General features: G+C 23.8%; 3 protein-coding genes across 3 annotated transcripts; 2 read left to right on the top strand and 1 right to left on the bottom strand.

The window, feature by feature from the left end:
- The first annotated feature begins 113 nt into the window (after window positions 1-113).
- On the top strand, window positions 114-4,507 carry LOC122711463 (peregrin). The gene is made up of 9 exons (XM_043930263.1): window positions 114-257; window positions 335-629; window positions 1,250-1,526; window positions 1,615-2,458; window positions 2,529-2,828; window positions 2,922-3,096; window positions 3,167-3,582; window positions 3,667-4,041; window positions 4,135-4,507. Exons 2-9 carry the CDS (start codon window positions 510-512, stop codon window positions 4,313-4,315), a joined length of 2,688 nt encoding a protein of 895 aa, XP_043786198.1. The 5' UTR covers window positions 114-257; window positions 335-509; the 3' UTR covers window positions 4,316-4,507.
- Window positions 4,508-4,523: 16 nt separating this feature from the next.
- Window positions 4,524-7,204, bottom strand: LOC122711465 (beta-ureidopropionase). Its single transcript, XM_043930266.1, has 5 exons — window positions 6,887-7,204; window positions 5,992-6,242; window positions 5,232-5,620; window positions 4,841-5,158; window positions 4,524-4,735 (listed from the first exon to the last, which is right to left on the bottom strand). The coding sequence occupies exons 1-5, from the start codon at window positions 6,991-6,993 to the stop codon at window positions 4,649-4,651; spliced, it is 1,152 nt and encodes a 383-aa protein (XP_043786201.1). The 5' UTR covers window positions 6,994-7,204; the 3' UTR covers window positions 4,524-4,648.
- Window positions 7,205-8,484: 1,280 nt separating this feature from the next.
- Window positions 8,485-10,487, top strand: LOC122711464 (vacuolar protein sorting-associated protein 72 homolog). Its single transcript, XM_043930265.1, has 6 exons — window positions 8,485-8,826; window positions 8,913-9,121; window positions 9,200-9,382; window positions 9,545-9,755; window positions 9,843-10,052; window positions 10,135-10,487. Exons 1-6 carry the CDS (start codon window positions 8,693-8,695, stop codon window positions 10,367-10,369), a joined length of 1,182 nt encoding a protein of 393 aa, XP_043786200.1. The 5' UTR covers window positions 8,485-8,692; the 3' UTR covers window positions 10,370-10,487.
- The last annotated feature ends 2,600 nt before the right edge of the window (window positions 10,488-13,087 follow it).

Raw genomic sequence — 13,087 nt, 5'->3', positions numbered from 1 at the left:
GTTTATAAAGGATAGTTTCTATTGCTATAACTATATTATAAATAGTAAATCTAGTATAAATTATTAAGTTAAGCTTTATTTAATTAATTCTGTGAAATATATTTAAACAAAAATGAATGTATATTTAATACAAAAAAATTTTTCAAAATAAATCTATTGAAAATTCATATATTTGAGAAATGTAGTTTATAATTGACATGCAAAGTACTTTTATTACATTAACATGTCAGTGCATATTACGTTTACCGCTCAAATTGGTTAGTTTACTTGTTCAAACATTTGTGAGCGTTCCTTTTTTCCTTAAATACAAATTAATGCAATTATTTTATAACAGTTGTATTGGCATAAAAATGAGAGATATAATTCATATAATTTTAATATATGTTATCAAGGCGAATTCATAGCTGAATGATTTAAAATAAAAAACATACGTAAGAAAAGATTTTTAAATTGAAGTGTGGATGATATAAGTACATTATTATTTATAAAACGCCAAATCGTGAAAGAAGATGAACACACCACAATCAAATAAAAAAAAAGGCAGAAGTAGAATTGGTGTTAATAATGATAACACTAGTCCTGCGAACACTGAAGCATTAAGTACACAAGAAACATCAAAATTTGTTTTGGTATGAAATATATTTTAATATTTTAATTAATGCTTAAAAATTACAAAAAGATAATAAAGTAATATTTTACTAATTTATAAATAAATATATTTATAAATATATTTTAAAAACATATATGAAATGTAAAATTTAATTAATATAAAAAGCAATATATTTTTATTTATAAATAAAAAAAATATTATTTGAATTTATATATTTAATTAATATATAAAGTTATTTTAATTATTATTGAATTACTTAATCTTTTAATAATACAATGAAATTATAAAGAAATTTAAAATAGACAATTCAAAAAATAATTATTTTTTTATTATACAAATCTTTAAAATTCTAAATCTTTTAAAAGTTCTAATATCAAATATAAAATATATATTTTTTTAATTTTTCATTTTTCACTAAATTTTAACAATTGTTATTGCACATATAATTATCTTTTTAGAATTCTTTTTAAGATTTACTTAAAAGAATTAAAGATTAAAAGACAAAATTTAAAATAAATTATAATTATATTTAACAAAATAAAAAAAAATTTTATTTTTATTTTATTTTAATATTTGAGAATTTTTGAAATGAATAATTTTATAATGTTATTTATGTTTATGCTTATATTTATATTTAAGGTAAATCCTATTGGTGAAGATGCAAATAAGATATTTAAAATTGGAATCACAGATTCAATACCTATTATTTCTTTGGAAAGAAATAATTTTGATGAAAAAAATATTCAAAAAGGATATATCGCACCAGATAAAGATAAAGAAGAGAAAAACATCCTTAACTCTTTACCTGTAGCTATGGTAAAAGAAATAGATGAATATGAACAACAGTTAGGCGAAGCTGAAGCACTTCCAAATTCATATATTAGATTTATGGAACGTAGTGGTGAAGAACTTGATGGTATATAATTTTTTTATTTATAATTTTTTTAAGTATATTTAGAATTTGTAAATGATTTCAATTTATTTGAATTTCTTTCTTTTTTTAGGAGAAGTAGAATATGATTTAGATGAAGAAGATACTGCATGGTTATCAATAGTAAATGAAAGAAGATTAGCTTCAGGGCTTAATCCACCTTTAGAACCTGATACATTTGAATTATTAATGGATAGATTAGAAAAAGAATCTTATTTTCAACAACAAAGTAATGGTGGTGGAGGAATAGCAGCTGATGAAGATGCAGTTTGTTGTATTTGTATGGATGGAGAGTGTCAAAACAGTAATGCTATACTATTTTGTGATATGTGCAATCTTGCTGTTCATCAGGATTGTTATGGTGTACCATATATTCCTGAGGGACAGTGGTTATGTAGGAGATGTTTGCAAAGTCCATCACGAGCAGTTGATTGTGTTTTATGCCCTAATAGAGGTGGTGCTTTTAAACAAACTGATCGCCCAGCTACATGGGCTCATGTTGTGTGTGCTTTGTGGATACCAGAAGTCAGATTCGCCAATACTGTATTTCTGGAGCCTATTGATAGTATAGAAAGCATACCTGCTGCACGTTGGAGACTTACATGCTGTGTATGTAAACGTAGAGGATCAGGTGCTTGTATTCAATGTCACAAAAGTAATTGTTATGCTGCATTTCATGTAACATGCGCACAACAAGCTGGTTTATGTATGCGTATGAGGACAGTGCAACCTACAAATGGAGAACCAATGTTAGTTCAAAAAACAGCTTATTGTGAAGCTCATACACCATCAGATTATCAACCTTCCACTAATCCTGCTGATGCAAGACGAAGAGCAATTGCAAATAAAAAAAGCTCTTCTGCTCCTGTTATTTCTATTCCAACCATACCACCGGAACGTATTAAGGAAATTGCTAGGTAACAAACAAAAATTCTTTATAATAAATGTTAAAAAATTAAAAACATTATTGATATTTTATAATACTAGCTTAGCTGAAGGGTTGCCTAAACGAAGTCAACTGATACAGCGTCTTATAGCATATTGGACTTTAAAACGACAATACAGAAATGGTGTACCACTTCTCAGAAGACTTCAGAGTTCACACCCACAATCTCGACCACCACCACTTGGAGAAAATTCTTCACCACCACCAGACAGTGAATTACGTGGAGAATTGTATCGTCAATTAAAATATTGGCAATGTTTACGTCAAGATCTTGAGCGGGCTCGATTACTTTGTGAATTAGTACGCAAACGAGAAAAGTTGAAAAAAGAATTATTCAAAGTGTAAGATTTCGAATTAATTTCATGATAAAAAAATATAATATAATTATTAAAAAAATATATAATAAATATTCAAATATTAAATTTATTTTACAGAAAAGAAAAATGTTTATGGTTCGAATTACGTCCACTAGAAAGTATTTTACGTTCATTGTTAGAAGCAATTAAAATGAAAGATATAAATGATGTATTTGGACAACCTGTGAATACTAAAGAAGTTCCAGATTATTTAGAAATTGTATCTCATCCTATGGATTTATCTACTATGCAGGTAATTAATTTTATTTTAAATTATTTAAAAAAAAGTTAGTTAAATTATATATATGATTTTTATTTTTTAGACAAAAATAGAAAGACAAGAATATGATACTATTGGAGCTTTTGAAACAGATTTCAATTTGATGGTGAATAATTGTTTAGCTTATAATCGCAAAGACACTATGTTCTATCGAGCTGGAATAAAAATGAAAGAACAAGGTGGTGTTCTTATAGAACAAGCTCGTAAAGATTATCCTGAATTAGATCCTGGTGAAAATGAGCAAACAGTTTCTAAATCCAGAAAAAGGGATCGTAATAATAGAAACCGTGGAGAAATTGAATTACAGTCTGGAGAAAAAGAAATAGGAGGAGGAGGTGTGAATAGAAGAACAGCAGTTCTTTTCACTCGCAAAGCAAGAGCAAGAGCCAGTAGAAGTAATCAAATGTTCAGTTTGGAAGATGACAAAAAAAAACAAAGTGATAGTTTTAAGATTTACAGGCATGTATTATTTTTTTTATTGTAGATAGTCGCATTTCAAATAAGGATTCAATATATATAATAATGTAAAATTAATTTTTATAGAAGTGGAACAATGGACAGTGATGTGGGAGAAGGTGAAAGTCAATCATCGAGTTGTAGCAGTTGTTCAACAAGTAGGTCCACTACTCCTGATTTAGAAGAAGAAAAACAGAGACAACAAGAAGCAAATGAAGCAAAAAAAGAACTGGAAAGCAAGGAAATAATCGCCAATAATGGTCTAGAAGCTCTTCAGCTTGTATGGGCTAAATGCCGTGGTTATCCCTGGTATCCAGCTCTTATAATAGATCCTAATACTCCTAGAGGCACTGTACATAAAGGTGTACCAATACCAGCACCACCAGATGATGTATTAGCGCTTGCTGTTAATTATAAAGAACCAGTATTTCTCGTTCTTTTTTTCGATACCAAAAGGACATGGTAAGAACATTTTTTATTTTTTCATAACTTAATTTTTGTAAAATGATAAGATAATTTAATTTTTTTATATAAAATTATAAATAATTATTACAGGCAATGGCTACCAGGAGAAAAATTAGAAAAACTTGGAGTTTCCCAAGAATTGGATGAAGCAAAACTAATTGAATCTCGAAAACCCGCGGATAGAAAAGCTGTTAAAAAAGCGTATCAAGAAGCACTCCATTATCGTAAACAAACTCATAATACATCGTTGAATACCGTATCAACCAGTTAATTAATTCTGGTCTAATTAACATAAATTCTAATAAAATATTAATTATTAATCGTAATTATAAGGTAGTACTTTTTAAAAATTTGTAAGTATGTAAAAAGTATGTAATATTTTGAAATATGAAAATGTAACTTATAGATTTATCTTTGAGTCACATTTTTTTCATAATTTATATTTTTAAATAATGACTGAAATGAAATAAAAAGAATCATTGTGTATATAAAATTTCTGATATCTAAGTATATTTTTATATTTTTTGTAGTTTTTTGTCGACTTATACATATATAGCAAAAAAAAGAAATTTATAAAAAAAATATATGCATTTCTGCTGTTGGCTTATTGGATCAATTTTTCCTGCGGTTTCACATTTTTCTCCACATATTCATTTAATTCTTTAGCATATAAATCCAGTCTCTGAGTCATCTGGAATTAAAAAAGAAAAAGAAAAATATTAAAAAGAAAATTTAATGATTCATAAAATATAAATTTGAAATAAAAAAATTAAAAATATCTAATATTTCAACTTACTCTCAGACACCACAAATCTTTCATTTGACGACACAAATTTAAATCCAATTCACAAACAAGAAGACCATCTTTACATCGACTTAAACCAGGAGTTCTAGCTCCATCAGGAGCAGTGATGTAACTAGATCCATAAAAGTGCCCGAAATCATGATGAGCAGGAGCTCCATCACCAGATGTAAATTCATTAGGAAATATTTCAGTTCCAACGCGATTAATAGCACAGGTATAGTAACTATTTGCTATTGCTGCACATCTTGCTTCAATGGACCACAGTGGCTCAGATGTATGGCTAGTAGTCGCTGATGGATTAAAGACAATCTAAACATAGAAAATTTATATTTTTTTATGTACAAAAACTTTGATTAACTTGTAAAAGTTTAATGAATTTTACCTCAGCACCATTCAATCCATACATCATCCAATTTTGGGGATGATGTCGACCATAACAAATATTAATTGCTATACGTCCAAAACATGTATCAAAGACAGAATGACCTGTATTTCCTTCCATATAGTAAGTAGATTCGTTAAAGTCTCCTACACGAGGAATATGATTTTTCCTACTCTTTCCAAGCACATTTCCATCATTATTAATCACAACAGAAGTATTCCATAAAGTTTCACTATTCATATTATCTCTCTCAAGAATTGGACATACAATAACCATTCCATGTCGTTGAGCAAGCTCACACATGAGTATTATAGTTGGTCCATTTTCGGCATCTTCAGCTAATTCGCACCAGGGATATTTCTCTCTGGTACAAAAAACAAATGGCATAGCTACGGCACAGATGAATATTTTTTTATTATAAATAATTAAAATAAATAAAAGAATAAAAAAAAATTTTTTTAAATTTAAACTTAATTGTTTTTAAATTGTTAATTTTATAAAAATTTAGATAAATTATAAGAAAAATGAAAATTATTAAAAGAAGATTTTTATCTAATCTTTTTGAACTAATTTAAGACTTGAATTATACAATATATGCAAAATTATCATCAAATCAAATAGATATTAATAAAGCATGATAAATATTTATTCAGAATATAAAATTAAACTTTTAATTTCATTTGTATTTAATATAAACTTATAAGTATATTTTTTTATTATTATAATTTTTTTTAATCATCCTATTAATTCTGAAACATACCCCAAGCTTCTTGAAGACAGAGTATATTAACACCACAAGTTGCGGCGTAATCGACATATTTTTGAATTTTTTGATGCAAAGCATTTCTTTGTTTCTGCAAAGGTTCTGTAGTTGGTAAAACTATAGAATGTTGAATTAAGCCAACACGAACAAGACGCGGAGGACGTAATTGCTCTGTGACGCTACCACCCACAATATATCCTTGAACATCGAGATCTTGACTTCCATTCCATTGCGGAAGATTTAGGGATCTATAATAAAAATATTTTATAATAATTAAAATAGTTTTATGTATGTATATATGTATATAATTATAATAATAATATTAATTATAAATTATATAAATATTAATATAATTAATATAATAATTAATAATTTAATACAACTATAATTAAAAAAAATGAATCGCATATATAATTTTTCTTATATAAAAATTATTATATATTAATATAATAATTTTCAAGTTTAAAAACATTTTAAACATTTTTGTTATTTTCTAAAATTAATAATGAAATTTAATGTTTTTTGTAAAAAATTATTTAATACCTAGTATATAATTGTAAAAACATAGTTGTTTTATTCGATATAAATAATATAAATATTCGATATAAATATTTTTTTAATCAAAATTTTCAATTAAATTAAATTAGTAACTAAAATCAGTATTTTTTGGTGCATGATACATTCAACATATATACATTCTTTATTCGTGCATGTAAAGTTTAAAAATATTTCGCGCCAAATAATTTCACAATATATTAAACAAGTATGATATATTGAAGTATTTAAATTAAAATTAAATTCAGAAAGAATATAAAGAATTGATTATTTATATTTTTCAATTCTAGATATAATTATTAAAAGTAAATTTAAATAAATAAATAATAAATCTTACTGTAATTCGCGGCCATATAAAAGGCGTTTTACTTCAGCTAACTCCTTCTCTGGAAGATTTTTTTCCAAAATATCTTCAAGTGTTTGATCAAACATTACGTTATTCATTTTATTATGAAAAATTTTTAAGTTTCGATACTATTTAAGGTTATATACTATACAATTCTAATTCTGATGACGTTCCGTCACAGATTTCGAAGAATTGTGAGACAACGCGGATTTTATGTAATATATATCAATGATATGTATAAACATAAATCAGTGTAACAAGAGTTAATCTTTATCAATAAATTCTTTTTAATCAGCATAATTAATTATCATGGAATGACTGCCATAAATTCTTTTAAAACATATCTGACATACCTGTTTATAAGAAAGAGATGAAAAATTTGAATGTACAATGTAATCAACAGTTAATTAATCATTTTCATTATATATAGATACGTGTTTATTTTTTACTTTATGATATCTACTTTAAAATGAAAAGAAAATGAAAATTTGATATTTGTAATGTCTCGTTTTTTTAATATTTCTAGAAATATTTTTCTTCATTTCACATAATAAAATCTACAATATTTGTACAGATAAAAATGAATAAAAAATATAATGAATAAAAATATAATATAATACAAAAAATATAATAGATCTCATAATTTCTTAATTTAAAGGTTCTATTAAATTATTAAATAAATATTACTATCATAAAAGATTTTAAAAAAAAAAATTTATTTTATTAATGATGTTTTTATATATCTCTAAAAAAATATAATTTTAAAATAAGAATTTAAAAATATTTAAAATATATTTAAAATATATAATGATTGCTTTATTAATAATTATCGTGAAAAATATAATTTTAAAATAAAATAATTTAAAAAACTTGAAATATGTATTAAATATACTTTGTTTGCTTGTTGTGAAAAAAAATATAATTTTAAAATAAAGTATTTTTTTTATTTTATATTTTATATTTATAAAATATATAATATTTAATTAATTAAATTTATATTTAAAATATATAACTATTTTGTTACTTGAAAAATTTTATAACTCTCATTTTGAACGACTCTCATATCTAAAATAAAATAAGAAGAAAAAAACACTTAGTAAGTCATAAAAATTTTCCATTAAAGTTAACGAAATATTTTTTTAAGTAATCTTATATATTAAATGTTATTATTGAGGGATAATATTTACATGACAAAAAATCTTATTGATAGAGTGCAATCAGGTTATCTGAATATTTGAATCGTATTTATTACAACTACATTCACAACTTTCATGAAAAAATAAATTTTATATTGAAATATTATATATAATAAATATATTATTTCTTTTTTAATTTAAAAATATTTTGTTATTAATATTTTCCTAATACAAAATATAAAAATATTTTTACTTTTTAAATTTAAATGTAATAATTTTAGAATATATTATTATTGATAATTATTGATAACAATTATTAATAAAAATGGTATCGATAATTATCTAAAATATCACTGTACGAAATTTTGTTAATAAATCATACACAATAAATCTAACAAATATAAGAAAATATAAAAAATAAAAAAAAAGTTCTTATTGTATTGAAATTAATTATTAATAAATTATTTATCCATTATCATAATAATTTATTATTAATATTATATAATTTATGAATTTATGAATGATTGGTGTAGTAAGTGTTTTATTTTCTATTTTTAGGTTAAAATAATCTACATTTAATAACGGACAAACAAGAAAATAATTTGAAAAAATAAAAACTAACGAATAAATTTGAAGAAAAATAATTTAAATAATTGCAAAAATGGCATTGAATAGAGAACGGCGTACAAATGCAGGAAATAAAATGGCAAAGTTATTAAATGAAGAAGAAGAGGATGATTTTTACAAAACAACTTATGGAGGTTTTGATGAAGTGGAACAAGATCATGACTATATGTTAATATCATTTATATCTATTAATTTTTTAAAAGCTTGTTTAATTTTTAATTTAATTTTTATTTAATTTTTTTTTTTTAATTTAGGGAGGAAGATGAAGCAGAAGATGAAGTAGATTCAGATTTTAGTATAGATGAAAATGATGAACCTATTTCTGATACCGAACAAGAGGGACCAAAAAAAAAACGTAGATTAGTTACAAAAGCTTACAAAGAACCTAAAGTTCAATCCCAATTACCATCTAAAGAGAAAAAAGTTAGGCAACCAAGGCAAAGAATTTTTAATGAAAGTACAGGTGAATATTTTTAAAATAAATATTATCAAACATAATATTAAATCATGTAGACAGAAATTAAAATATAATTCTTTATAGAAAGAAAATCTATCCGTCGTTCTACTGCTGCTAAATCAGCTGCAACACAAAAGAGATTAACTGAAAGAAATGAACATCAAAAAAGGAGAACAAGAGTCATAAGACATGATACATGGAAACCTACTCAAGAAGAATTATTGAAAGAAGCATTGCAAACTGAACAGATTAATATGAAATCATTAGGTGAATTGCTTAATTTTTATTAAAAAATTTACAATAGAATTTCTATATTTGCAAAAAATTAATTTCAAATAATAAAGAAATTTATGTATATCATATATGATATACATATTTATGGTAATATTTTATTTTTGCTTAATTTAAAAAATTTTTTATTATTTACAGAAAAATATCAGAAATTAGAAAATGAAAAGAAAAATACTAGAACTATAAGAAAAGCCCAAACAGGACCTATGATTAGATATCAATCATTAGCAATGCCTATTATGATACTTTCTGAAGTAAATTACAATAAAGAAGAAGATAAAATGAATATAGAAAAAGATGAAAAAAATACAAATTTTGAAAATAAACGTCCAGATGAAACAATAGAAAAGTAAAGTATAACTTTTCTGTTATTTCAAATAAAAATATAATAAAACTTAATTTTTTATTTATTTCAATTAATTTATTTATTTCACAGTATAACTGTAAAACCAGAAAATGGCACAAAGGATATTACTAAAAAAGAATCTTCTCAAAGTTCTAACAAAAGCAAATATTATTATGAACAAACAAAAGGATATTATGAAAGAACTTTCATTACGTTTGAAAATGAACAATTATTTTCGGAAGCATTCAAAAAATCTTCAATACAGAAATCACCAATAAAACCCTTATGTGCAATTACAAGGTGAGATACTAGATTAATTTATTTAATATATTTTTATAATAGATAAAATATTGATAAATTTAAATATAAAAAAAAAATATAGGTTTCCAGCAAAATATTTAGATCCTATGACTCATCTACCATATAAAAATGTACAAACATTTCGACTATTACGTGAAGCATATTATCAACAATTGGAAGCTCGAACAGATATTAATGATACATCACAAAGCCCAGATTTATTACGATGGCTTGAATGGAGACAAAAGAATCATGGTGGTTCAGCTCAGAGAAATACAGTACGTCTTGAACCAGCATCCGCGAGTATGCTCACGTAATTTTTTTTTGTAATAATAAAATCAAATAATATATTTATTTTTATTATAATTCAATATTTTTAATATTTTCAAATTCAAATTTAATTTAAAAATATAAAAATATAAAATTTTTTAATGAAAAAATAGATTTAATAATTATAAATAGATTCTTAATAACAAAAAATATGTTTTAAAAAAGAAAATAATGACATAATTTTGTAAATAATGATATAATTTATTATTATATATAATATTTAATTATTGTGAGTTGAAATTCTATATAATCTTAAAATTATAATAATATTATAATGTATCTATTTATATAAAGTTAAAATATATATATTTTTGATCATCGAAACAAAAATTGTACAATACACATATATGTTCAAAGCAAAAGTGATTTTATTAATAAAATTATAAAGTACAAAGCATTGGATTAATAAAATGTCGCCGATTCGGTGACCACTTCATACATGTGTGTATGTATGTGTGTGTATGTGTGTGTATGTGCACGCGCGCGCACGTGTATGTATATACATATATTAAATCAACGGAGAATAAACTGATCTCGATAACATTTTTAAAAATTCATTGTTCTAAATATCCCATTTGTACAAATTAGGGGATATTTAAAAATCTCTTTAAAGATAATATCTAATAATCTAATAATAGAAAATAAAAAACCAAAGAATTTAAATATATTTCTTTCATCATCTTAATTATTTATCGCACGCACTCTATTATAAAAGTATAACTTTTATTATCTTGCTTCAAAAAGAACTCACATCTTGAAAATTGATTATTCAGTCAGAAAATATATTGAAAGTGAAATGACATTTCTTGCATTCATCATATATAATTTTTAAATTCACTTTTTTCTTTCTATTAATTGCTCATTGTATTATTTTCAAAAATAAAAATTATTATTCGTTAAAATATTTGAAATAAAATTCGTATTTTTATTGAAATATTACTGGTGATTGCCTCTTTGCTTATATTATAATTTATAAATAAATTTTAATAAAAAAAATAATTATATATATATTACTAATTACAAATAGCACTGTTAAAAAAACATAAATTTTAGTATATTTCATAAATTTTTTAATGATTGAATGATATTGAATTCTTTTAATTAAAAATAAACTATTATTATTATTCTTCCTCATAAAACAATTAGAAAGTTATCATTTAAAATAATACCATATCAATACGAGATTAACCCAACGATTGATATTGCACGAATCATCGAAGCCTCGCATAAATACAACGAGGTGTAGACATTTCAATATTTCAACATTTTACTCACTCTCTATTTATTTATCAAGATACAACGAGAACTTGTAATGATAACAGATTACATTGCGACTACACACATCGAAGCAATAATTATTAGACGCCTAGAAAGTACGATATGATCTCGCAAATAATGTACTTTCATGTCTTATGACATTTATATGCGCTAAAATTTTTTGATATTTTTCCCATTCAGAATAAAAATAAAGTACTTTTGAAAATACTTTTTTCTTTAAATGACAAGCTCTTTATCGTATTTCAATATTAAAACTACGGTGCAAATTCAAAAGCAGAGAGTGAGCAATAATAAAAGTATTTTAAGTCCGATTCATTTTCTTTTTTGTTTTCTTTATTAAGCTTCTATTTTGTTTTCTTTTTTTTTTTGTGTTTCTTTTATATCGTGCATTTGCATATTTAATCGCAAGATTTCATGTATTATAATGTAAATTATTTTTGAAACATTTGGCCAATTTTTACAAAATGTTATCAGTTGTAAGGATGAAAAAAATTTACAGATATTTTATTTTTAAATTTTCAAATTTGAATTGAAATATCTTTCATGTAAATTATTTTTTAAAATATAATTAATGTTTTGTATTTCTCTATCTAATTTTTGTTACAAAATTAGAGTTTTTTGAGTATAATTTTAGTGAATTTATTCATACAATTTTTATAGAATTAATTATAAATATTAAACTACATTTTGTAAATTTTATTTTTACTTTCAATATTTATCATCCATTCTTTTTATCCTTACAACTTGTATAATATGTATTTCTTCAAGAAGTGACCAAACATTTCAAATATTTTGTGTAACGTTTATAAATCGTTCGCTTCTACGTTTCAAGTAGAATAACATATGTATTACAAAGAAGCAGTAATACAACATTGATTTATCATAACGTATCAGAGGTAAAGATAGTAGAGAGGAAGATAGAGACAGGATAAATTTCGGAGATAGAATTAGTGCGTACGTTTAACTCTTTATCCTTCGTAAATATCGATGACGTACTTAGATTGTATGTTTTATGGTGTTTATGGTTTTTTACTCGAATATATCAGGCTATTGTGTATACATGTCATTAGATTTTCTCCAATCCTCAATATTCGTTTCCTAAATAATCCGAAGGAACTTGAGGAATTTTTATCAACTTCATCATTGTATTTTTAACGGGAATATGAATAACAAAAATTAGCTTATCCCTAAGTAATTAAAAAGATAAAGATAATGGTGACGATGGTGACACTGATAGTAACAGTAACAATAACAATAATAATAATAAAAATAATAATAATAAAAATAATAATAATAAAAATAATAATAATAAAAATAATAATAATAATAATAATAATAATAATAGTAATAGTAGTAGTAGTAGTAGTAGTAGTAGTAGTAGTAGTAGTAGTAGTAGTAGTAGTAGTAGTAGTAGTAGTAGTAGTAGT

Source organism: Apis laboriosa, unplaced genomic scaffold (assembly GCF_014066325.1).
Source record: "Apis laboriosa isolate Shangri-la unplaced genomic scaffold, ASM1406632v1 scaffold170_cov151, whole genome shotgun sequence".
NCBI lineage: Eukaryota > Metazoa > Arthropoda > Insecta > Hymenoptera > Apidae > Apis > Apis laboriosa.
The sequence above is the reverse complement of the archived record's forward strand: the minus strand, read 5'-3'. Positions and strand labels throughout refer to the sequence as shown.